The sequence below is a fragment of the Vidua macroura genome, chromosome 1, assembly GCF_024509145.1.
Source record: "Vidua macroura isolate BioBank_ID:100142 chromosome 1, ASM2450914v1, whole genome shotgun sequence".
Classification (NCBI taxonomy): Eukaryota; Metazoa; Chordata; class Aves; order Passeriformes; family Viduidae; genus Vidua; species Vidua macroura.
In genome coordinates this window covers 106,920,394-106,946,435 of record NC_071571.1, presented here as the reverse complement: position 1 = coordinate 106,946,435, position 26,042 = coordinate 106,920,394, and the positions used below count along the sequence as shown (strand labels likewise).

Below are 26,042 nucleotides of genomic sequence, written 5' to 3'. Positions count from 1 at the left end.
TAATAAATTCCCAGATCAGACTTTCTTACTAATACATATGCATGACCCTTACAGCTGGATTCACAATGACCTGACTACCAGCATGCAAACTGACAAAGCATATTACAAAAGCAGGACCATAAAGCACAAGTTATTCTTACTGCCCTTCCCCCATCATGCGTTTTACCCTTTGTATTCTTTTATACTTACCATGCCCTCAAAGCCAACTCTGTAAAGGTTTTTAGCACCATTGTCCCAAAGAACATATGCTGCGCTATGTGGACTCGACGCACTCCAATCTTGGATTTCAGTTACCTATTCAGTTGTGAGAATAAGAAAATGGTTTCTAGAGCAAAGACTCAGAAGCACAATTTGAACTTAAAAATTTACTCATCTCTTCAAAATCATTAATGATATTGTAGTTTTACTAAACCTGATAAATTTTTTCTGAAGCTGTTTTCTGCTTGAAGCAAGTGTTCCCTAGGTGTGTTAAGACAGCATTCTGAATATATACTTTGTAGGCCTATTTTTCTTTTGTATATTTGGAGGTTATCTAACTACACAAGCAGAGAACAAAATCTGAACTGCTCTTACAAGTTCTTACCAGAAGCAGCATTTAACTAAGAGAAACAGGATGCAAACTATTCTAATTGCTTCAATATGGCTGATTTAACTTGCATTAGCCTGGTGGCTGTGCACTATGTTAAGAGACAGAGTTTTATTTCCATTATGTTTAACAACAATACAAAAGGAGAGTGAGAAATGTCTTTCCCTAACATTTCTGAAATCAGAAGGCCATGCGCCAAATTCTGAAAACACTTCCATTATTTAAAAAAAGGGAAAAAAAAAAAACTGCTTCCAGAATTTGCTTTCACTGTTATTTATATTTATTTAAACAATGTTTCTGCTATCTACAACCTACCTGTCCACATTTAAGAACATTTATATGCATTTCTATGTATTTTCAGATGTATAGGTAAACAATCTCTCTAATACAAATTTAGTACACAAAGCAGACTGTGCAGGAAAAGACTCTTATTTTGCAAAGTTTCAGAGATTTCAGTGTATCTTGACAGGGGAAGAGGTAAATAATCTACATGAAAAAATCTGCATTTAAATATCCCTTGCTTTAAGAGATTTAAAATTACTATTTCTTTTCAGTAAAATTCAAAATAAAATCCCCAAAAGTCCTAAGGCTTCCATAAATGTCTAGGATATAAAATAAGCTAAACAAGAATATAAAATAGGCTAAATATCATAGTTAGGAACTTTTTACTCTCCTTTAAATGCTGTTTAAGTATATTAAAAATAAATTGAAAAAAACCCCACCAGGTCACCAAGACATAAGGGCATCCAATTCTCAAATTTGGTGAAGAAAGTCATAGTGTATTTTACACTATACTTGTAATTTTACACTATACTTACACTTATATTTTACACTATACTTATAACAAATCTTCATTAGTTCTCAAAGTAAATGGAAGTTGTAAAAGTAAAATAAACAAACGTTCTGATTAGTAACTTATCTTTCCATACTAATATTTTTACTCTAGCACTGCATCAAAAGCACTCTGAGTCTGTCCTAAGCCAGTAACATAATAGCCACACCCAAAACTTGCAAAGCTTTTTAATTTTAAACTGGAGAAGTCCCTATAATCATTATGTGAAAAATAAAACCCTAGGGTTCCAGCATTGAAAACCAAGAGCAAGAGATACACAAATGTGCAGGCCAACAAGCAGTAAGATTACAGAATGCAGTGATGACTAGAAAGGGGTACTCTTGACAGCTCTGTTTTTATACCAGCTTTCTAGTAATGCTGAAATATGCTCAAGATCTTAATGTTGCTACAAATCAATCTTAAACAGACAGCCATGACAAAAAATGAATAATTTTTAAAAATTCTATGCTGATATTGTAAAAAAAGCAAATTAAAATGTAAAAGAACTGGCTGTGGTGTACACCCCTTCCTCTTTCTAAATGCGTAAGTATTACTAAATAAGATTAGAAAGTACCCAGCCAATTAAAATAGGAGCTTTCATGATTGTATTTTTGCTCTACAATTAAAAAGGCCACTGAGGCCATTACATGAGCAAAAAGAGGTGCAGCTTCTTATTTAAACCAGTTTTATATTTACCTTTCCTCTACGCCCATTGCCACCATCTTGATCTTCCCATTGCCAGTCAACTCCTCGCACCACCCTGGCACCTGCAAAGATTCCTCTTGCTGTAATTTTCTTTGATTTACGTCGAGACTCCAACAATACCCTGAAGTTATTAAAAGAAGAACCCACAAAGGTCAACATAATAAAGGAAGTCCAAAACAAGTCTTTGGGGATGGGAGGGAGAGCATCTTAAAACAAAAATAACCCACAACTGCAGATTTCAGTGCATGAATCACACAAGCAGTACACAAAACCCCACAAACTTCCAAAATCTGATTTAATGAATGTTTATAATTATTTTTCTCAAATTCTAACAAATTTTCTCCAGACTTCCTACTACCAGCATTCATCTTGTAAATGCTTGCATATTGATCTCTACTTATATTATTAAAATCATTAAAGGACAAGCAGAGCCATATAAACACATTTCTGCTTGTCTTAGATGCACTCTAAGCCAATACTTGTCCTACAACTGCCCTGCCACTTTTATTCAGAATTATGCTATTAAGAGCAACTCTTTTCCCTCCTCCCTCAGTTTTTCTACACATTTTTAATAGCATCTCTTAGCAAATTTAAGTCAATATAGTAGCATCCATTTTTTCAGTCATATTATGCGGTTCTTTTAAAGCAAATCTTTTCATTCTGACTTCAACAGGACTGAAGTAGATAAGCCTAAACAGAACAGTACATGATTATTTAACTAGAAATAATAGAAATAATCATCTCAAAAGCCACCAATTTGCACACAACAAAGCTTCTTACTTCCTACCAGGAACGTGTTGCCTGACAAAAGAATTTTTCAGCTGACATTCAGAACGTTTCCTGACCACTTCAGGAAATTTCTCAGCGTCCTGCTAACTTTTAACATCCAGCAGATGGCACACAAGGAAAAAGTTCAACTGTTACAATCAATGCAAAGAGCACATGAAAATATTTGCCTTTTTTTTCCTAAGAAATATAGAAGTTATCAAAAACATAATCTTGTTTAGAGAAGCTTCTTAAGAAGTTCTCAATACCTACAAAACTGAGACAAAAACCTACTACATTGCTTCATTATACCACCCATACACTATCCCAGACCCAAAAATAAAATGGTACGAGCTTATGCTTCCCTTCATCAAAACGTTCTTTCATGTCTCTTGCCATTTTTCCTGTGAGACATCCCTCAAATTCAACAGCACCGTTTTGCCCTTTTCTCCTCCCTAAAACAGTTAACTTCCATAATTTTTTCTCAGCTAAGCTTGATCCAATAGAAACAGCTCCTTGGCAGAAGAAGCTGCCTTCTAGATAAGAGCTCAGTGAGAGTAAAGAAAGAAAGGAGGAAAATGACAAGATGCAAAAAATTTCCAGCAATATTTTACGGTGTACAATCTATCTTCAAAACTAAAACTTGTGCTGTATTTACCATAGCCAACCTCTTAAAACTACAAAGGAAACCTCAGCTTATGAAAGAAAAAAAAAGTCTGGCAAGCATTCTCAAAAGCAACAAGACTTCAAAAAAAAAAATAAATAGAAAACATACGTATTTTGTCACCTATTCTTCTTTAACTACAATAAGCCAGGATCTCTAAGTCCAACTTCTAGGTCTTGTTCTGCATTCAACATTGCAATTGAGAATAAGTTTATGATACCCATTTGGTACCTAAAGCTACTGGTGTGAGACTCAAAAAAAAACAAAAAACAAAAAACAAACCAACAAAAAAAACCAACAAAAAGTTCTTACACTTTGATTAAGCCACCAACTTGGGCATCTGAGCCACAGTTCAAACTTTTAAGCAAACAGCTGAGAATGTAAACACAGACTCCATAAGACATAATCTGAGACCTCTGGCTGTGTGCTCCAACTACTTTCCTTAACTGTAAAATAACTGATTAAAGCACACCACTAGTTCACAGCACACTTGTAAACCTAACTTCTCCAAGAAGAAGATATAAATTTTGTCTTACACGTCACATTCAAATGAGCACCATATAAAAAACAAAAAAATTATGATTTAATGAAAGATCATTCAGGAAACATCACAGAGGTGACACCACAGTGTGTAGCCTTTACACACTGTTTTTCCATAGCTCTCCAAGTATTTAGCAGCAGGCAAATATCACTGTTCTCACTTAACTGGTAGATAAATCATGACAGAGAGGAGCTTTGGACTGAGACAAGTTATTTAAAGTCAAGAACACCTATACAAGAACACACTAAATGCAATTTTGTTCAGAGTTCTCCACTGAGAGATGGTAATAGATGGTTAAGAACATGAAAACCAAGGCAAGAGTAGAACAACCCTTCATAGCATTTTTTCTCTGTTTCCTGTAGTGAGCAGTTTAAGCAGTCCAAGTCCAAGGTTTTATTCCCAGATCATTCTGTTTTCCATAACCTTCAAGGAGGATATTTTCCCCTCAGTCTGTCCACACCATTACTGAACCTAATTAAACCTTCACATTCAGAATTCATTGACAAATCTTTCTGTGATTACACATAGTATAAAGGTAATTGCCTCTGTTTTAAAGCTGCTATATGAGAGCACAAAAACTAGGAAAGCCTCAAGGAGATTAAGCAAAACTGAATAATTATATCCTAACATTTTTCTGTACTCCATTCTTCGTAAAATTTCCATGTTTTCCAAGATCCAAAGACTTTTATCCTAGCTAGCCATCTCCCAGAAACAGAATCTAACCTCAAGGCACTTCGCTTACCTAATCCAAATTTCAGTAACCAAATGTTCAATTTCAAAGTTAACCACAAATACCTGTTTCTACTTGATTTCACGAGGAAAAGGTTAGGTTTTACCTTTCACTTCCTGGTGTGGTAATTCTGTAAAAACGATGCCTCAAGTGATGCTTGTCCCCATGATAGCAAACTGTGCACAAGTCATAATTTGTGCATTCAGCACATTTCCATCGGATGCCAATGATAGGCTGCTGTCGACAAGTATCACACATAGTCCCATCATGTTTGATACCTGTGGAAGGAAAACAAAAAAAAAAAAAAAAGCTTAAAATCTTTGCTGCATCACTACACAGACTGCTGTTGCACACCATTATCCTTTGAAAGCATACACTAGAAAGTTAACAATAAAGAAAGGCTGCTGCTTATACCCTATCAGCCTGTATCACTGAGGGGAAAAGATAGTGGACTTTCCATTGTATCTCCAGTTGGCAGTCTGTTCCTGAAATATTTTATCTTCTCTCAGTTAAAAAAGCTGAGAAGGTTATGCCTGCTTCCTTCCATCTTTACAAAGGAGAGAAGGAAAATGAGAAATCTTTTAACTACAAGTTAAAGGGTCAGAAATGAGTTTATCAAAATACACAGGGCAATCTGTACGCTTCTCATTACCTGGTTTGTTTTGGTTTTTAAAGTGTATATGACACAAAACTGGTTTCATTTTGAAATAGGCTGGTTCTAGGAAATTTTGAAGAATATTTAGAAGTTTAATTTTTTCATTATCTCAGTTTAGAGAGCTAAAGTGCACTTCTGGTGCACAGCTGGTCAGCTATAGGCTGTTGTCTGAATTTTAAAGATTTTATGGCACTTTAATTTATTCCAGTAGTTTAATGAAGGCTTTCTTTCCTAATATAAACTTTGTAATGTTTGTGTTTCTCAAGCTTTTTTAAACAGCCTTCCTTTTGAAGAGAGGAAGAGTTTGTGACAGATTTTGCTTCTGGGTCAGAAGCGTACAGCTATTAACACATCTTATATCACAAAGGATACTGCACTCAACTGTGTGTGGCAGCCTAAAAATTACTGGTTTGACTTACACATTTTGTACACTGGAAAATTTAAGTGCTTATCTCTATTCTTTTTTATACAGGAAAAAAATTAAGCTCTCTTGGATAGATGCCATTAGCTTCATGAAAATCTGTTACCATTTTTGAAGCATTTTACTGTTATTCTGGTTTTGCTTCTAAAAAGAATGTGCCAGAGACAGACCAGATGTAACTCACCAGCGTGAGCTCTGCCAAGCCTTCCACAAAAACTGATCCCAAGACTTTAGCCTTACAACTCTGCCAAGCAACAGCAGAGTGAAAATGATCAGTCACAGAGTTTCCATCCACCCATTCTAAATACAGTGAACAGTCACAAGTTTATTAAAGAAAAATCAAATTCTGCTCTTCGGAAAAAATTGAGCAATAGAAGAGAGAAGCACTAGCATTCAGTCTGCAGCACTAGACAGAAATGAGCACTAAGAAGCTAGAGTAACATAGAATTTTCCCAGTCACTTCTCCTTAAAAAAATCCCAGATCAATTTCAAATTGAGGAAAAAGAACGGATTTTGCTCCTTCCAGCAGGGCTGCTTTCAGAAATGACTGCCAAATTCACTATGAAACTATTAGTCACTTACACCCAACAGCTGAGCCATCTGTAGCAAAGAAAAATCAACAGTTGGAAAGGCAAAACTGAAGGAAATGCCTTCTTTTTTGATCATTTCACAGAAACACATAACAGCTGATGTTGGAAGTAATGTTTGGAAATTGTCTCTTCCAACAACCACTGCTCAAAGCTAAGTAAACTAGAGCTGGCTGCCCAGGACCATATCCAGTCAAGGTTTTGATCACCACCAAGAACAGACTCCACAACACAGCATATCAACCATCCCTAGAAAAAAAATGTTTCTTTTGTTTCAGTGGAAATTCCTGTATTTCAGTTTGTGCCCATTCTCTGTTGCCCTGTCACCTGACACCACTGAAAAGAGCCTGGCTCCATCCTCTTTGCAGCATTCATCAGGTATTTATAAACACTCTTAAGATCTCCCTCAGCCTTCTCTTCTCCAGACTAAGCACCACCAGATCCCTCATCCTCTTCCTGTACCAGACAGCCTTAAGATTCTTTGCAACACATTTGCAGCCCTTCACTTGAATCTCAGTATGACCAGTTCCTCTTGCTCTAAGGATTGTATTGAAGCATTTTACTATCTTTTTTGTTTCAAAGCCAAAGTCTTCAAGAGTGGATGCATTAAAAGCACTGAGAAATCTTGTTAGTATTTTTGTCACCTTGCTTAAAAAGTCTAACTAGTTATAGTGCTTGGAGTTGAGAGGTAGTATTTGGTTTTATTTCTAACTGATTGCTAAATTGGTATTTCATATAGAAACAGAAGTTACACATCATTTGATTATATTCTTTTTTAATGCCTGCTGAACTTTTGGGAAGGCATTTGGCCAAGAAATACATTTATTCTGGATGTGAAGGGACGGAAGAATTGGGTGCTGTAGGATTCTTCCACTTGACCAAACAACAGGAAAAACGGCAAAAGAGAGGTATAATCAGGAATCATGTGATACAGAATAAGTCATCTCACTGTAAACTTAAATAAAAACTAAACACTTCTTGACAGTGAGGCAAAAGCAGCTATGCAAAACTCAGCAAAATTTCTTTAGGAAAGATCAAGAAAAAATTGTACAAAGATATTTGACTCAAGTCATTTTACTGACCACAGTGTCTGGGACTTAAAAAAAGAACAGCGCATGTCTGTATTTGAAGTGTCTGATCTAAAGTGACGTTTCTGCATCTCACAGATCCCTAAACACTGCCCTGATAGATATGGCCTTTCTTCATCCATTCCCCAACACATGATTCCAGCAGCAACACCCACTTCAGCGCATGCCTCACCTGACCATGCTGCTCCATTCTTTTCATTATGCCTGCAAAAGGTTTTTGCAGACCTGGGATGCAAACTGCATCAAGAAACATACCAGGCTGGAAAACAGCCAAGAGAAAAAATATTCAGCTGAACTGGTTTCCCAATCCTATTCTTTGAGGTGCTGCACAACACTACTGCCATGAGAAACAAAGAATTGCAGGGCAGAAGCAGGCAAGTAATCCTGTTACACAATGTCTAACCGCTGCACCAGAGTTCTGGAGGAAGAAGCAGATTTGTATGCTTCTGGTGACAGTGGACTAAGAGACCTTGAATTTCATCTGCTAAAAAAAAAGGGTAAAACAAGATGCTACTACTGATCACATAGTGTGATACCCAACTCTTATTCATGGTCATAATACAAACAAAATTATTTAGATCAATAATACATGTTAAAGAAGATTGAAAGAATTTAAATTCAACTAGATACTATAGGTACACAAGGGTTGTGTAGGTTGTAGGTAGGTTGACCTTGCCTGGCTGTTAGGTGTCCACCCAACCAGTCTCTCACTCTCCCTCCTCAACAGGACAAAGAGTGAAAAGAAAATGAAACAGCTTAGGTCATGCTAAAAGTGAAATTATTTACCAATCACCATCACAGGCAAAAGAGATTTGACTTGGGAAAATTTATAGCTAATTAAAAAAAAAGAGAGAGAATGGTGAGGAAAACAAAAACTAAAACACCTTCTCCCTATACTTCAATGTCTTCGCAGAGACAACTGCATTCCTTCATTCCAAACACCTCTATCTCCCTGCTTCTTCCCAGGGTAGATTAAAATTACATACTCTTTTTGGCTGGAAAAGGCCCTGAAGACCATCGGGTCCAGCCATTAACTTAGCACCACCAAGATGACCACTACACCATGTCCCTAAGCACCATGCCTACACATCTTCTAAATACTTGTAGGGATGATTATTCAACCGCTCCTCTGGGCAACCTGTTCCAGTGCTTGACAACCCTTTTGGTGCAGATGGGGAACAGAGGGTCAGTCCAAAACAGCTCCTCACTTTTCCCCTGCCCATCTTGTGTCCTCTCCACAAGCTTTATTCCTTGAGGAAAACACTCTTTGAGCATGGGCTCCCCCATGTGCTGCAGTGAGGATCCTTGCTCCACTGTGGCCCTCCATGAGTGACACGAGGACAACCTGCATCACTGAGGTCTCCATCTGCTGGTTAACCATCCACACACCAAAACTCAGCATGGAGGACCTGACAGTGGCACTACAGATACTCAGAGGGAAGGAAGGAGACATTAAATCCAGAGTTTCAGACTAGCTTGGTTCTACCCCAACGGACTGAAGGCTCATCAGCATTGAGATAATTTATTTCAATTTACCTTTACAAAAAAGCAAAGCAGTTTATGCACTCCCAAAACGCCCATGATGTAAATCAAAGCACAGTATGTAAGAACAACCAGGAGACTGCATCAAGTGTAGGCTCTGGAGCCAAACTAAAATCCTGACCCAGAAGCAAAATCTGTCACAAACTCTTCCTCTCTTCAAAAGGAAGGCTGTTTAAGAAAGCTTGAGAAACACAAACATTACAAAGTTTATATTAGGAAAGAAAGCCTTCATTAAACTACTGGAATAAATTAAAGTGCCATAAAATCTTTAAAATTCAGACAACAGCCTATAGCTGACCAGCTGTGCACCAGAAGTGCACTTTAGCTCTCTAAACTGAGATAATGAAAAAATTAAACTTCTAAATATTCTTCAAAATTTCCCAGAACCAGCCTATTTCAAAATGAAACCAGTTTTGTGTCATATACACTTTAAAAACCAAAACAAACCAGCTAATGAGAAGTGTACTTTCACCATGCCTAGTTACTTTTAAATAACTGCCATTTCCTTATGTCCCTTCACCTTTAGTGCACCATAAAATCCAATATTCCTGATGTCCACTTGTCATTAATGCTTTTATTATTTTATTATTATTTCTATCTGAATTTCATATTCACTTTCTACCTTAATGCCATGGTTATCTCCACTTTTCTCATCTCTTCCCAAATCCTCCCTGGATTACCTAGCTCACTATTCCTCTGTCACCACTCATTTATACATCAATTTTACAGCCCTTCAAAAGTTTTTGAAACCCATGCTCACTCTTACAGCTGTGAACAGAAATAAAAGTGGAGTTGCTTGAATTGCTACTTGAATTTGCTACAAATAGGGTTTTTGTACTATAGATAATTAGATGGCAATATACAGCTGTCCAATAAAAGGGTTTTAACAGTAAAATCAGATGTACAAGGGGTATCCACATTCACTCACTGTTAAACACAGAAGATACCAGTAGTGATTTCACTTCTTAGAACAATCAAAATCTGGTTTTCAATGGAGACATTACTCTCTACAGACCTGTAATGAACTTCATACCCTAATGACAATACTACCATCAGGTAAGGGATACCATAAACAACTTTAAAAATTGATTTATATACACCCCAATGTAAAAAGCAGTAACAATGTTTTGTTCTTCCTATTCCTTCACCCCAGACCATTTTTACATTAGGGCCAGACTTTAGGTAAATTGAAAACAAAAAATTCTTAGAGATAATGAGTTAGATTCTGAAAAACTGCATGAAAACTCTAAGAAGTGTTCCCACAAAAATAACTCATCTACTAAATACACCATCTGGAAGTAGCCAGCTGACCAATTACTATTACAGATACAAAATGCCAGACTTGCTAAAGCATGTGTCCTATCTGGTAAGGAAATCACAAGATACACGGAAGGGAGAGGATTATCGTGTAGGAGTCATGGGGGAAGGGTGGGGAGAACAAAGAACACGTTTATTTAAAAAAAACAGGCCTCCCAAGTACCACTACTCAGGAAGCTATTATTTTTTTTAATTTGTGAGGGCTCCTGTAGGTATTTACAAGTAGCCACTAAAAAAATCTTGACTAAGATAACTTGCCGTAAATTACACTTGATGTTCTAAAAGCAAGAACAAATAAACAAATATGCAGGATAAATCATAGGTGCTCTGTGTTTTAAAATGTTTTTAACATGTTCGACTTCATGATCAATTATGCCCCTTTTCAGGTACAAAAACCTATTAATACAATGCAGAAAGCCACTCATCTTCCACAGATAACACCCAGATTTTCAGTATTACCAGAATACAGCACATTATGCTTTCCACACTGCACTGATGCACATTCCAGCTGGGGGATAATTCTGTATCAAGATTTCCATTTCCTGACTCCAGCCCCTCCGCCGCCTCCCCTTATTCAAACAGTTTGGTAAATTCTTTCAGCAGGAAAGTAATATTGTTACTTTGAACCAACTGTATAAAAAAGGACATGAATGACAAATTAATTCTGCTCTATAGAAAGCAAATCTTCAGAAAGAGAATAAACAGAAAAGGTTTCTGTATTGCTCATGGCTATTATGTGAACATAGCCAGATGTGCTCTCTACAAACCTGCTACTTGTCTGGCCTTTAGCTCAGGTAAAATGCTGCCTTTCTTTCTAAATGAAAAAGCTTGGATTTATAACTTTCTTGCTTCTCTTCAGCAACTCAGAAAACTACCCCTGTTTCTTTTCCAGAGCACTATCATAAAAGGGGGACACTCAAAACTCATAGATCCTGGCAAAATCTACTTCACAGAAAAAAACAGGATTTATCTGCAAGTAATTGAACAACCACACTGCACTACTGATGTATCACATCTGACCACTTTCTCCACTGAGGAGCCAGATACACAGGACCTACCTGAAGTTTTACTTCCACGTGAAATTTTGATTCTTTTCAAATCCTTGGTTTACCAATCCCTCTCAAGTGCCCTGTCTCACTTAAAGCAATGTGGGACAATGTAAATATGACCACACCAAAAGGCAGCTAATACACAAGCCTGGCAGACATAACCAAAACAACCCCAAACTACATATCACAAGTCCCTCATGACCCAGATGACTACATCTAGAGCAAAGAGTTCATAAGATATTCTTCAGGTAAATGAGTTTTTATTTTAAGAAGACCATCCTAGTATCTTAGCACTAAGGCTATTGAAGTTTTCTAAGATGTTAACATAGTGGCACAATGCTGGTAATAGCCTACAACCATTGAAAGACAAGAACAGTTTACCTTTTAAGTCTAGGAAGCATAGTTCCAGCATACACATATATATGCACATACATGAATCAAACTCAACTTGCCTTTTCTTTTTTTTTTTTTTTTTCAGTAGAATGACCTTCAAACATTACTGTCTGATTTAACACTCTAAGTTCCTGATGCACCACTACTGTTCCTGGCTGCACAGGCCTCAAAGCAGCAACTCTGGCTGCAAGCACCACTTCTAAGAACTTACAATCAAGACTAGTTTTGAATACATAATAGAAAGAACGCCCAGCAATAACTAATTTTTATTTTTAATATTTTACTTTTATATTTATTTTCCCTATTAACTTACATTGTGACAGTAAATTCATGAACCAGAGAATTTTTTTTTCATTTTAAACTATAAGAGCCATGACACACACTCCACTAAATATCCTCAAACAAAAGGCCACCCCATGCTTTATAACATTTCCTTGCTCAACATCATCATTAATACTACCACAAGAAATTTCTGTCACCTAATCTCACTTACATTAATGTCCCTGGAGAAGTATCAAAGTATCATCCAAAGTCAGAGTCACTTACTCTAAACAATGGACAGTCACCACCATGGAGAAAAAAACAAATCATTACCAAAAGGTGAAGAAGGGAAGTGATTTAGACAAGACTACAAAGTGAATCAGCAGTAAACCGAGGACTTCAGTCCAAACTGACAGCACCTTAACTCTATTAACTTTGCCTTTTTGTTACAACTACTTTACAGAATTCTACTCTTCCTATCTCCCGGGAATAAAGACCTTAAAAGTAACTCCCTCCAGCAAAAAGCAACCCTGGGTATTTCCACACAACAGTTCCATGAGGATGAGGATGAGGATGATGTTCGCCAGAAACCTCAGGAAGAGAAATACCATTTTGCTAAGCCTGGCAACAGCAATGTGTGTGACACAATATACACAGTTTTATCTGAAACAGAAGTTAAAATTCTAATACAAAAGTATAAACAGAAATGAGAATCAGGAGGAATAAAGCAAGAAACAGAAATAAAAATATGACAGATTTAAAACTGAATATTAAGTCTAGGCTTCCAGATACAGTTAAGAGGACACCATCTGCTTGCAAATATGTCAGGCAGGGCTAGAACAATGAGCATTCGAGGCTCATATGCAACATTTATGCATATGCTTCAGTTCTAAGCAGAAGCAGTCCCACTGGTTTCTACAGGACATCAAACACAGGTAAGTGTCTAAGCATAAACATCTGCAAGACAAGGACTGACAATCTGAAAGACTCCTCTTTCTGTTTTAAAGTCCATTGCAAAAGGGTTTTCAAAAAAAACCATCATCATCATGCCAGCAGAGAGGAAGGTACCCAGTCACTGAAAAATTAAATCCATCTCAAAGGGTAACCTAGCAATATCTGGGGTTCTTTCCTTAGCAAAGTTTTTTGTAATTAGTTAGGATGAATTCCATGATTCTGTCTCCTCAAAAGTCTTTAGCTTCAACTACTGCTATAATTTTCCTTGCTGTAACACTACACGTAGCTGGCACAAAGATGGTCTCTCCATCACGTTCTAAATGAAAGACACATTACAAAAGAATACAGCTCTAGTGCCTCAACAAATCAGTACAAACACCTCATTACTGAGGCAATCCTGACCGGCCCTAAAGCCACCTCACAGTATTTCTGATGAAACTTAACAATATTTGTATTTTTCTGTATGAAGTTTTCGCTGTAAAAACAGGTGCTATAATGAACAATTTCCCTGCAGTGTTTGCAACACTAACACTGCCGCATAATGTCAGTGCAGATTAAATTCCATTGTCCAAAATGACAGGATTTAAAGCATAAATATCAAGCAGCTAAATAATTAAAAATATGAACTCATGCACTTCTTTTCCTCCCAGTACCTTCACCATTTTACAGCAGCTCTGGCAATACAGATAAAAGGCAACGTGCAGATTAAAGGCACGGAACCACAGTATTTCAACCACCTAGTGTAACCTTTAGAAAAAAGGTAGTACACATCTCTTCTGCAATTATCCCTATACTTGATTCAAGGGCGATTGCCAGTATTTTACAAAACTGCTCTGAAACATAAACTCAAGAAGTGGGGATCGGGGCGTGAAAGCAAACCCAAACCTTGAGGTATCTCCCTCTCGACTGCCTCCCTCCACCACAGGAGTCTGCTGTCTGTGGCAGATCACTTTTGCTTTGTCTACCCCAATTTAGCAGTCCCGGGACAACTTCTGTCCCCGCGGCCCCGCGCTGCAGATTTTTCCCAAGTTTCCGTGTACACACACACAGACATACGGACGCGCACAGACAGACACCCACGCGCGGGGAGGGGGGAGGGTGCCTGACTCCCCCCCCCGGCCAAATCCAAGGCAAAGGCGCACCTCTAAAAGGGGAAGGAAGGGCGCAATCCTCTCCCCAGGACGGGACCCCCCCGCAGCCCGGAGTGCTGCTCCCCAGACCCTGCGCCGTGGGGGTGGAGGTGCCTCCATTCCCTCCCCGCTCACCGGTGGGCGCGCTGTCGAGGATGCGGAGGTCGTAGGCCCCGGAGCAGCGGTAGTTGGCGGCGGTGCCGTTGTCCCACACCACGACCACCTCCTCGGGGCTCTCGAAGCTGCGCACGGTGCCCACATGGCCCTCGCCGCCATCCTGCTTCCCCCACTTCCAGTCCGGGCCGCGGACCACCCGGGCCCCGACTCCTTCCACCATCACCCGGTTGTTCCGCGAGCTGCTCATCCCGGCGGCGGAGCCCTGGGGCGGATGGAGGGGGCGCGCAGCCCGCAGGCGACGGAGGGGGACCCCGATGGGGGCGGCTACCACGGGCGCCGGGCGGGAATCTCCGTCCGGCTCTTCTACTTGCTCGCTCGCTCGCTCCCTTCTTTCCTTCTTCGCTCCCTACGCGCCCATTCCCCGGCCCCAGCGGCGCCCCCCGCCCGCTCCCACCGCCGGCCCCGCTCCCGCCGCTACATCCGGGACCTGCGGCCGCGACGGCGCCGGCTCCAGGGAGACCGGCGGGGCCGCCCCCGCCCCGCCGCGCTGCGCATGCGCAGCCGCCGCGGCGGGCGCGTCACTCGAGCGCCCCCTGCGGAGCCGCGGCGGGCACTGCCCCTCGCCCTGCCCCGGCCCGGCCCCGGCGCTGAGCCCGAGGGGAAGGGCCGGGAGCGGGGGAGCAAAGCGCGGCTGCTCGTCCCTGCCGGCAGGGCTGCCTCAGGCTCCGCCAGGTCCCCAGCCCGGCCACTCCTTCTGGAATCGCGGCGTCCTGCCGCCGAGGGCTGTGGCGCCGCCCCGCCCGGCCCTGAGGTGGTGATGTGGTGGCCGAACCGCCCGCCTCCTTCTCCATCCACAAGGTGCTCCTACCGTCTATGCTTCAGTGGCAGAGGGATTATCAATTCAATTTTATCAACTAAGTCATGAGCGATCTACCTTAGGTAAACCATAGACTTACTGAATGGTTTGGGTTGGAAGGGTCCTTGATGATCACCTGGTTCCAACCCCCCTGCCATGGGCACGGACAACTTCCAATAGACCAGGTTGCTCAAATCCCCATCCAACGCAACCTTGAACACTTACAAGGATGAGGCATTTTATGAATCTACAATTCCATGATTCTAAACCTGTGTTTTCTCATTTTCAATTCACTTTCGTGTCCTCACATCCCATTTTCTTTTCAAACTGTGCATGTGAGGCTTGTGTACTACTGAGGTGAGGTTGGTGGGGCCATACTTTTGTACCCGGGAGCATTTTAAGCTGCTGTTCAGGTGCTCCAGTCTGCCAAAGGGAGGAATCAGTACCTCCACCTGCCCTTCCCACCTCAGAGGATCCTTCACAGAGGATCTACTTGCTCAAATTTTGAGCCAATACCTGCAATGCAATTCTTCATAAACTACCCTCTTCGTTAGCACTCTCGTGACACTCAAGGATTTCCTTTAACTCCACACAACCTTGCTAATCTTTTATAGAATATGATTCTTCATTTAAAAAATGGTACTCCATTGCATTTGTCTCTCCTTTTTTTGTGTGTCACCTTTTTAAAATCATCTGTCCTAAGGACAGGCAAGTCTGAACCAGACAAAGGAAAACCATTTCTTAGTCAACAGGGTTATGGCTGAAAAAAGACATACCTTATGTTCTGTGTATTTTTAATGTTTCTCTGCTTTCTTCCACCTTTGTGGTTATTAATACAGCTGGAGGAGTCTATGAGGTCATCTCCTGACTTCTTTCAAGCAGATTTTTTTACAAAATGTATAACACAGCAGAATAATATGAACAAGTAACCACCAGGCCACCACATTCTTCACATAATTTATTCCTTCTAAAACCTTGCTCAGGCTAAAGAATGTTACCTCAAACATGATGTTGTGTCCTGACAATGGGAAATCCCAAGCAGTGTCCAATTTCTGCTCCTGCAGTGGAAACCTCAAAGCCCAACAACAGATACCACACAGTTGCCAGGCAGTGTGGGGTTTATGGCACATGTTTCTCCTTGTACAAAAGCTACCCACAGCGTGTACTAGCTTATTACATTGGTACATGGCAGAATTTCCCAGAAATTCTGGAGGTTTCTTGATGTAAAATATCCAAAATATTTTATTGTATTATCTCTTAGAATCATAATTTATATTCCATATTCTGTGCTCCTGTTTAATCAACTAGTAAAGAAAAAAAGATATTTAGCTCTTGAATATTTTATTTGAATTAGCCTTCAAAATAAGCAGTAAATACTGTTTTCAGATGGAGATTTAAAAAGTGACATCAGGGCACAGAAAAAGAATATAGCTTTAGGGAAAGATTTTCAAGTTTCGTTGGATAGTTAAGTGGTCCTATGTTGATATTCTTCTGGTATCAGACACAGGAATATACAACAGCATTAGTGATACAATAATCAGCAAGAAAATCTAATTCTGAGTAAGGACCAGAAGACTATTGGAGACTCACAGAAGGGTGTAGATAGAAGAATCAGAATGTAATAGCATGAGGAAGAAGAGAACTTTGAGTTTTGAAAAGAAGCTGAACGAAGATAAAAAATAAAACAAGCAAAAGTATAAACAAGATAGAGATTCCATAGGAAGTTGAATCCAATTAACATATTGTGACAAGAAAATTGACAGACACTGCATTTTCAGATATGTGTCAGCATTTTATTTAGAAGGTGGGAAACTAGCCACAGTAACACCTTAAGGAAAGAACTCATATTCATTTTTCAGCTGAAAAAAACCCTTGCTGGCTTAAGGCCTTTTGTGAGGCAGAAGGTGTTAGCTCCTTGGCTGGCTGGTTGTACACAAAATAAATTCACATGGAGTTGCAGTTGTCTCTAACAAGTCGCTGGTCCCTCAATAGGACTGTTTTCTTCTCCTGATGTATGCTGAGAGCTTCTCATATCTCCTAAACTTGCATTTGCCCCTAATTGCACAGAACAGCCATTTTACAGGAAAGAAGAGAAGGGAGAAGGGGTAAGAAAGAGAAAGGAGAAGGGAAGAGAAGAGAGAAGAAGAGAGAGAGAAGAGGTGCAAGTTTCTTACCTTCCATTTTCAAATTGCTGAGGGGGAGAGGAGAGGAGAGGAGAGGAGAGGAGAGGAGAGGAGAGGAGAGGAGAGGAGAGGAGAGGAGAGGAGAGGAGAGGAGAGGAGAGGAGAGGAGAGGAGAGGAGAGGAGAGGAGAGGAGAGGAGAGGAGAGGAGAGGAGAGGAGAGGAGAGGAGAGGAGAGGAGAGGAGAGGAGAGGAGAGGAGAGGAGAGGAGAGGAGAGGAGAGGAGAGGAGAGGAGAGGAGAGGAGAGGAGAGGAGAGGAGAGGAGAGGAGAGGAGAGGAGAGGAGAGGAGAGGAGAGGAGAGAGGAGACTGAGCCCTGAGGAGCACCGCTGGTGACCAGTAACCAGCCAGATGTGACCCCATTTGCCACAACTGCGTGAGCCCTTTCCTTCAGCCAGTTCTTCACCCAGTGCATTGTGAACCAGCTCATCCCATGTTTGGATAACTTGTCCAAAAGGATGATGTGAGTGACAATATCAAAAGCCTTACTAAAATCCAGAAAAACTGCATTCACTGTCTTCACTTCAGCCACTAGATGTGTGAATGTATCATAACCAAATTGGTTAAACAGGACTGTCCCTTGTGAATCATGTGCTCACACTTCAGATAATTTAATCCATCAGTCCTCAGATTGTGGGGTAAAATGCCAACTAAACCCTCAATACCAGAGTTGGCAAACAATTTATTTCTTTGCTTTTCAGGTCTACAATCTAAAAATTATACTTATAACCCCCACCTCAAACCGAGAACCAGTAGAAGAATGGTACTATGGGGTTGCAAGGCTCATCTGTGAAAGGCTTATTTACAGTGTTGCTGGCCCCGTGAGACAGTGCTTGCTTTGAACACCTCAGGTAGTAGTGGCAGACCAGTTGAATCACAGGCTGGAGGAAAGGAATCCACAGTGCTTTAGGGAGACTCTCTCGAATTGCAAAGACTCATTCATATTCATCCAGTGCAGGAGTTTGGATGTGCAAAATGAGCTAGTGAACGAGTTCTCTTCTGGCTACCCAAAATTATGTATATTGCTGAGTTAATCCCCCAGCTGGTGATTATGGTCTTCCTCACCACTTTCTGCCATATTGGAGCAATCCAGTAAGAGGCCAATGATAAGACCTCTGGTTTGTGCAGAATCCAGTGTTGTGCATACCCTGTAGCGTCCTTGGTTTTGTTGGAAAGCAAACACTTTTGTAAGAGTGACTTTCTATAAGAGCAGCTGCCACCCTTCTGAAGGGTAGGGCAACTCTCAAGACAACTCTCATAGAGTCACAGGAAATAGGACTTTGGAGAACATCCAGCCCATGCTCCTGCCCATCAAAGCCATCAAAAAGCTGCTTATCTAAACTCTGCCTGGCTGTCTTTCAGATCTGCAAAATGTCATGCTCCAGCAGGAAATTTTAATATAAGCATTTGCTGGGATTGAAGAGAAGCTTTGATTGAGGTTTTTCTGGACTGTCTTGTTTGATTAAAGCTGAACTTGCAGTGTAGTATCTGGAACACACAATGGAAACAGACCACAGAAAGGGAACTGTGCTATCTGGAATACAGGAAGGGGACTGTGCCTTTTGCAGGAAAGAATTCTATATGAAAGACTTGCTTTTACACATTTCAGAAGAAAAAAATCTCAACTTCTTGCAAAGATAATTTTTAACTTGTAGAGTTGCGAGGTTTTGTTTACTATCTTGCACAAATCCTGAGTTCTTAGAACTTGTCATATGAGATATATATATATATATATATATATATATCTTTAAATAGCTGCCTATGAGTTGAGAGAACATCTAGTTTGGATACAATGAGTAGATTGCAGTTTTCTTTTTAAATTACAGAGGTTATTAATTTATACTGATCTGAGTCAAAAAATTCTACTTCCTTAGTTCAAGACTCTATTTTAGAACAAGCACATTTTTTTAGTCTTCCTCCTGAAAACTGAAAGCATTCTAGATTTTAATTTTCTAGTTTTTCCCAAAAGGGATTTTATACCACAGTTCTTTCCTGTGGACAAAAGTACTAGGAAAAAAATGAGGAGAAAGGAAGCAACTGCCTTGCTTTTATTGAAATAGGCCTATTCTTCTCTGTGTAACTAACTCAAGTAACTGAGGAAGACAGACAGAAATACTGGCAAATGAGATAAAAAAATACTGTCTTACTGGGAAAAAAAAATGCCCCAAACTTTTTTTTTTTTTTTTTAATGAAAAGTATGCAACCCACTCCACAGAAACTTCTGGTCTGATAAACAAGCCACTCCTTTAAGTGAAAATGTACATAATGTAGCACGAAGTACTAGTTAGGAAATGCAGGGCATATACTGTTTATCCGTGGTTTAGTGTCAAAACCAACCCTCATTCCGCAGCCTCTGCTGCCATCGCGTGGCCATGAACCATCTCTCATTAATGCTAAAACTCACCCGTCGTCTTGTCGCACTCTTATTTCCTCTGCTTTATTTGCCAGATTCATTACCCTGGCACAACCCAATTTTCTTCCTCAATTTTCAGAAATGTCACGAATAATTGGCATTGCTTTTTTTCCTAGTTTCTGCAGATTAAAATATTTTTAATGCCAGATAGTGAGGAAGATGTCATGCACCAGAGCAAATTGCTTTGGTGAGTTTGGTTTCCACTATGCTAATGGCATCCCATATGAAACTGTTAATTAGAACAGATATATTAACCCACAATGTCTATCACACTGGATTTTTTTTTCCTACGGACTTTTATCTCCTTTTCCAGACAAGAAAAACAGCTTAGCAGAGAACAGAATAAAAACCATAATTTCATTTTCCTGCTGGGAAACAGAAGCACTCCTATGGAGATCTGCTAAAAATAATGGGTTTTGGTTTGGGGATTTTTTGGTTGGTTTTTTTTTTTTTTTTTTTTTTTGTTTTGTTTTGGTTTAGGTTTTTTTGGTTTTGTTTTTTGTATGTAGCTAAAAACCTCAACATGTTGAAAAAAGTGTTTTAGGACAACAATAATGAGCATCCTGGAATCTTCTTTTTTGGTTAAGATTTTAAGTTTTACTGTGCTGAACTCTTTTGAATGGAGAAAAAATAAGAAACCTGTGAAGTTAATCCTGAAGTTTTAAATGTTCAAAGATAAAATAAAATAATTTAAAAATATGTAGCAGTCTAGGGCATACACACTACAATACCACGTACTGATGTTTGCACATCTATACAAATTCTCCTATTTTAGCACACCTTAGAGGATTCAAAAACATATACTTACCTGATATTTCCAAGCGTTTAGCCAAATATTGTTGTTTAATTTATAGATTATTTTAAAAATAAGTGATGCATTGCAAGGAGGGATTAATTTCTTCCTGGTATTAAATTTCCTGATTGCAAAGAAAGATTGTAAAGAAAGTACTTACTTGAAATTCTAAGATGTAATCAGATCCAGATAGGTCATATTTTTGGACTGACAGGAAAATAAACTGTTTCCACGAGTCATCAAGATATTTTAAGAATGTTCTTACTTTATGTGCATGATAATCTTTGTTGCAATCAATGGGGTCAATCGTGTGCATACAGTGTCCTGTGTCAAGTACAGGTTTGTCTTGTACTACAAAGGCATTCAATATGCACTAAGTAATGCCTGAAAGACAACTTCCAAAAGATGACAGTACCAAAAAATATCTCTGTTTAATTTTAACAATCCTCCAAAATAGTAACAAGTATTGAGCAACTCAAGAAGAATCTAAAGTTTCTATGTTCTGTCATAAGAAACTTGTTCCAGTCACAACATTATGTAATCCTAAATTCTAAGAAGTAATATTTGCAGTACACTGTGACAGACTTGTTGAAATCTGTATTTATCTAAAACATGGCTAGAAATTTTTTTAAAATTAAAAAATCCATTGCTAAACAAGGGAAAATGCTTTGCATAAAGTAAATTTTTAAAAGATAAATTTCATTTAAATTTGTATACAATTCTTATAAATAGTTTTCACTCTTAACATGCTGAAGAAAATCTAAGAAATTGCCTAAAGGAAGAAGATTCATTGAGCTTATTTCTAACTCCACTGAATTCAGCAGTGGCCATACTGCTAATGTACATAGAAAAAGAGTTTACCAAATGTATATGGAAGTTATTTCATTGGGGAGGGAGGTGTTATATGATTATAAATCATTCTAAGATATTTTGGTCTATTGTGTGAAATACAACTATTTATCCTTTTATCTTTTTGAAGTGATTATGAAGGAATGAAAACAGGTACATAAAACTGAGAATGCTTTACTGCAATAAATCTTCTTTGAAGACAGGAAGAAATTTAACATGGATTCAACATCTAGTGTGCTCTTTCAAAAATTCTCTAAGTTCTGTAGCAGCTTCTGTTAATATTTTGAATTAAAAAAATGAATAAGACAGATGTCCTCAATATAGTTGCTCACTTTCAACAGTCCTCTATTAGCCATGATTTTGTACTTAGCAGTTTGCCAGCTGTAGTCAAAGGCACGGAGCTGATTTCATGCAAATCAGATCCTGCAAGAGTCATCCCGAGGGAGACAAATATTGAGCAGTCTTCCTGTTGCAGCAGCTGTTGAAGGTATCTTCAGTCACCCAAACAGAGAGTAAAACAATACTACACCTGATGAATTGAAAGACATTTAATTGAAAGAACCATAGTTAAGGGAAGAAGCTAAATTATCATAGAATCATAGAATGGTCTGGGTTGGAAGGGACTGTAAATATAATCTAGTTCCAGCCCCCCTGCCATAGGCTGGGACACCTTCCACTAGACTAGGTTGCTCAAAGCCTCACCCATTCTGGCCCTGAACACCCCCAGAGATGGCACATCCACAACTTCTCTGAAGTCTCTGAATCTACCCTCATCCAGTTTAAAGCCATTCCTGTGGATGTGACAACCTGGTCAGAGAGTGAGAAAACTAGATAAGTTTTCCCAGAATCAGCTTGTGAGACTTTAGGGAGTTGAAGATAAACAATGGTAGCTTATTATCATAAACAACCTGCAGGTGTTGTTTTCCTACTCTCCGTTTTCCTGTTTTTCTCAAAGATTGTTTATAAGAAAGGCATTTTGTTAATTAGGCAATCAGGTGAAATGTATTGATTAATTGAGCAATCTGGTCTATCTGTATTGGAACAATGTATAAAAAGAGAGAATTCGAAGTAAAGTGGTGGCTATACTGTGCAAACCAACCTTCTGGTGAGTCTGTGTCTTTTCTTACTCAACAGTGACACATTCCCCCTTGTCCTACCACTACAAGCCCTCATAAAAAGTCCCTCTCCAGGTCTCTTGTAGCCCTCCATTAAGTATCCAAATGCAGCTTTAGGTGTCCCCAGGGCCTTCTCTTCTGCAGGATGAATGACTCCTGTTCTCTCTGTCTTCAAAGGTCCTCCACGCCTCTGATCATGTTTTTGGCCCTCTACCAGGTCCACATCTTTCCTGTGCTGAAGACTCCAGAGCTGGATGCAACACTCCAGGTGGGTTCTCACAAGAAAAACTTAGAGGGGGAGAATCACCTCCCTTCCCTGCTGGCTACATTCCTTTTGACACTGTCCAGGATGCTGTTGGCCTTCTGGGCTGCAAGCAATTGCCAGGTCATGTTGAGTTTCTCATCCACCAATATGTCCCAAGTAAGTTCTTATTGAATCCTTTGTTCCTTCCAATTTTACCACCATAAAGGGCTGAGAAATACTCCTTGATGAAGTGAAGAGAAGAAGCATGGAAGAAAAATATATGGATGCATGGGAATATGAATAGTAAGAGTAGCAAAGTTTAAGAAAGGGACAACAGAAGCAGCCCTTCCTAATGCCACAATTATTGATTTTTTCATGAGCACCGACAGTACAAACACAAACACAGCTTGGCTTTTTCCATCTGAAGTTTGAAGAGCCTCCAAAAGAGAGCATTTTCACTGACTTCATTCATATTTTAAGGAAAGACAAATAAATAATATGCATGAGGAAGTCTTAAGAAATGCTGAATTGAATTTTTCAAATGCACTTTTTTTCTCCCATTCCCTTGCTGATAATAAATATCTCCAACACTGTATGCCTTTTCCTTAATGGAAAACTTTTCAGATGTTTTATGCATGGACTTCGCACTTTTTAAGTATCCCAAGATAGTTTATGCTGACACAAATATATTTCCTATTTTGTTAGATGAATACTGAAGTTAAACAAACATTAAAAGAATATAATCAAACAGAACCTTGAATTTAGAGCTCTGAGGTTAAAAGTCACTTTGCCCCTCCTCAGAGGTACTGCACTGAAATCCATTCCAAGAGTGGGCCTACAGAGAACTGCAGTGGGGCCAACTGCCCATTGGAATGTCAGTAAGAACATAATGATTCTGTCCCAAACCTCAGATGATCATAGAACCACCTCCCTAAACAAAAGATAACACAAACATAGTGCAGACTTCTAATGATAAAAGCAAATCAAACTGTGACTCTTCAATTGCTTCTGTCAATTATTATCTATTGCTTAAGCAAGATAAATTGGGAGACAATATGAAAGAACAGTCCTGTGCCCTTTCGTTTCTGCTTAATCTATAATCCATTAGTAGTGGGTTGAGGCAATCGTTTTATGAAGCACTTGGAGAGAAGAGAGCATATTGCAAACAGGAACTCTCTCTGGGAATGTGGACTCTCCTCCTCTGAAAAAAAATGCAGTAAGTTTTCAAAACACCATAGTGACCACCTCGTTTTTTCACACATGCATAATTTGCAATGACTCCATCACTTGGAAGTGGTTGTAGTATGAGCACAATACAGTCTTTTCTTTATCAGCTCTGCAAAATGTGTTGTAGGCCAAAGGACAACCTTTTAAAGACTTAAAAAAACCCAACACCAGAACTGAAGGTTCTGATGGGGATTGCTTGAAGCAGAAGGAAGTTATTAACATTACTGCTGTTGTCAGTGTAGGAACATGTTTACACAGTAAAAAACCCAAACCCCTCAACCCTTCCCAGTACATGTAATTTGTTTCCGTTTGCCAGCAGCATGTCACATGTGCCTGACCTTGTTGATATTCCCATGAGTAACTAACACAGGGTAGGTGGAAGTCCAAGACCAGATAAACCTCATCAACCTTTGTGTCTGGATGTTTTTTCAGGATTCAATCTCTCTTGATTGTTGATCAAGTCATTAAACTACTGGATTTGTATGACTCAAAGGCCTTCTCTAACCATCAACAGCCACACCTTCCACTTTTCAGTCAAATGAGTGGATATGCATTTAGAAGCCTTCTAGACCCAAGGATACAGGCTGTGTCCTCTTCTTTCTCTGACATTTGGGATTTTTCTTTTCTCTAGATTTTGGGTGACTCAAGGATTCTTCAGCTTAATGAGGATAGGACTCAGATACAGAACAGTCTGCTGCAAGCAAAACCAGTTCCTCCTTCAGATGTAGCAGGTTCCTCTGCATCCTAAAATCTAGTTATCAGTTCAGCCAAATTATTGTCTCTGAAGATTTCTAAGTTCACGCTGCAGAAGAAGCCTACAAACTGAGCTATCAGTTCTCAAACTGAGCTATCTACTCCAGCTCTCCCACTGGAGTGTCCCTTCATGATAAATCCTATTATCTGGGGTGTACAGCATACACTCCCAGCAAGTGTCAGGACCAAAACCTGGGTATGGTTATTCTCCATCAGCAGAGGAAGTGCAGCGTTGATGACAGTAGGTTTCCACCCATTCGATTTCCTGTTTCTGTAACAGCTCTGGGGAAAAAAAAAACAAACCCCAGACCATCCCTGCCTCCACTTACCAATTCCCATACTCTTTTCAACTTTGAACAGCAGACTGTATAGGAAGAATAGGTATTTAAAAGTTCTGTATTTAAAAGTTCTTCATATCTCTGCAATACACTCTTGTTAGTCTTTCCAAGATGAACAAGAACATTTTGGACCAAGATGTTTTATGTCAAAGCAGAATCTCTCTGGTAAGCTCTGTCTTAGTTAGGAGGAGCAAATGAAAAAGGACATTTTTTTGCTTTTCTGCTGATACTTTTTTTTTTTTTTTTTTATTCTGAAATTTGGATATAGCAAGAAAACACAGATAAGGTAAGAAGTGAAGAGTCTCACTGAGCAACGTCTGTCTTCTCTCAGCAGTTCATGGAGCTGGGGCCATAAAATAAGGAGAGGGAAAGTACTTCTGTGTTCTGTGGTGCATGGATGCATCTCAAACAGCAGATGCTCAGCTCCAGGAGCTTCGTGTTATCAGCTGTGCTCCTAGGATTTTGCCAAGGAAAAGAGGCAGACACTGTGCATCTTTTTATGAAGCTGAGTTAGCAAACACGAGGGCCTCCAAGCAACAATCCATACAGCTGAAAAGGGAGCTGGCCAAAATTCTCTTGGGAATTGGAGATACCTCTACTCCTCTCTGGTCTTCACTAAGGCCTTGTAACAGCAGTGGTAAGTGGAAGAGCAGTAGCACACTTCTGTCTCAGGTAAAATATTTAGAGAGAGATTGCTGATTAACCACTGCTGCATCTGGAAGCCCATGTTCCCTCTTCCCTGCCCGGCAGTGACTGAGTTTCCACACACCTGCATCGGCTGCTCCTTACGCTTTTGGACGGGTCCCTTTCCTATCTCACCCGCACACGCCCTCCCTGCCCTCCCGGCAAAGCGACGGGGCAAGGTGACACCGAAGGAGCACCGAGACGTCACCTGCCGTGGGGCGGCCGATGCCGGCAGCACTGCCGCGGAGAAGC

At 39.7% G+C, this 26,042-nt stretch overlaps 1 protein-coding gene across 3 annotated transcripts in view; it reads right to left on the bottom strand.

Annotated features, from left to right (window-relative positions):
• Positions 1-14,786, bottom strand: part of MIB1 (MIB E3 ubiquitin protein ligase 1) — a 71,589-nt gene extending 56,803 nt beyond the window's left edge. For 2 of the 3 annotated variants that reach the window (XM_053992436.1, XM_053992455.1), the window contains exons 1-4: positions 14,356-14,785; positions 4,930-5,101; positions 2,115-2,244; positions 190-294 (exon numbers count right to left, since the gene is read on the bottom strand). In XM_053992436.1, the coding sequence (XP_053848411.1) occupies positions 190-294; positions 2,115-2,244; positions 4,930-5,101; positions 14,356-14,584 (636 nt within the window). In that variant the 5' untranslated portion in view covers positions 14,585-14,785. Of the gene's footprint in view, positions 1-189; positions 295-2,114; positions 2,245-4,929; positions 5,102-14,355 lie in introns of all 3 variants that reach the window. The other variant, XM_053992444.1, reaches the window with a different exon arrangement.
• Positions 14,787-26,042: the final 11,256 nt, after the last annotated feature.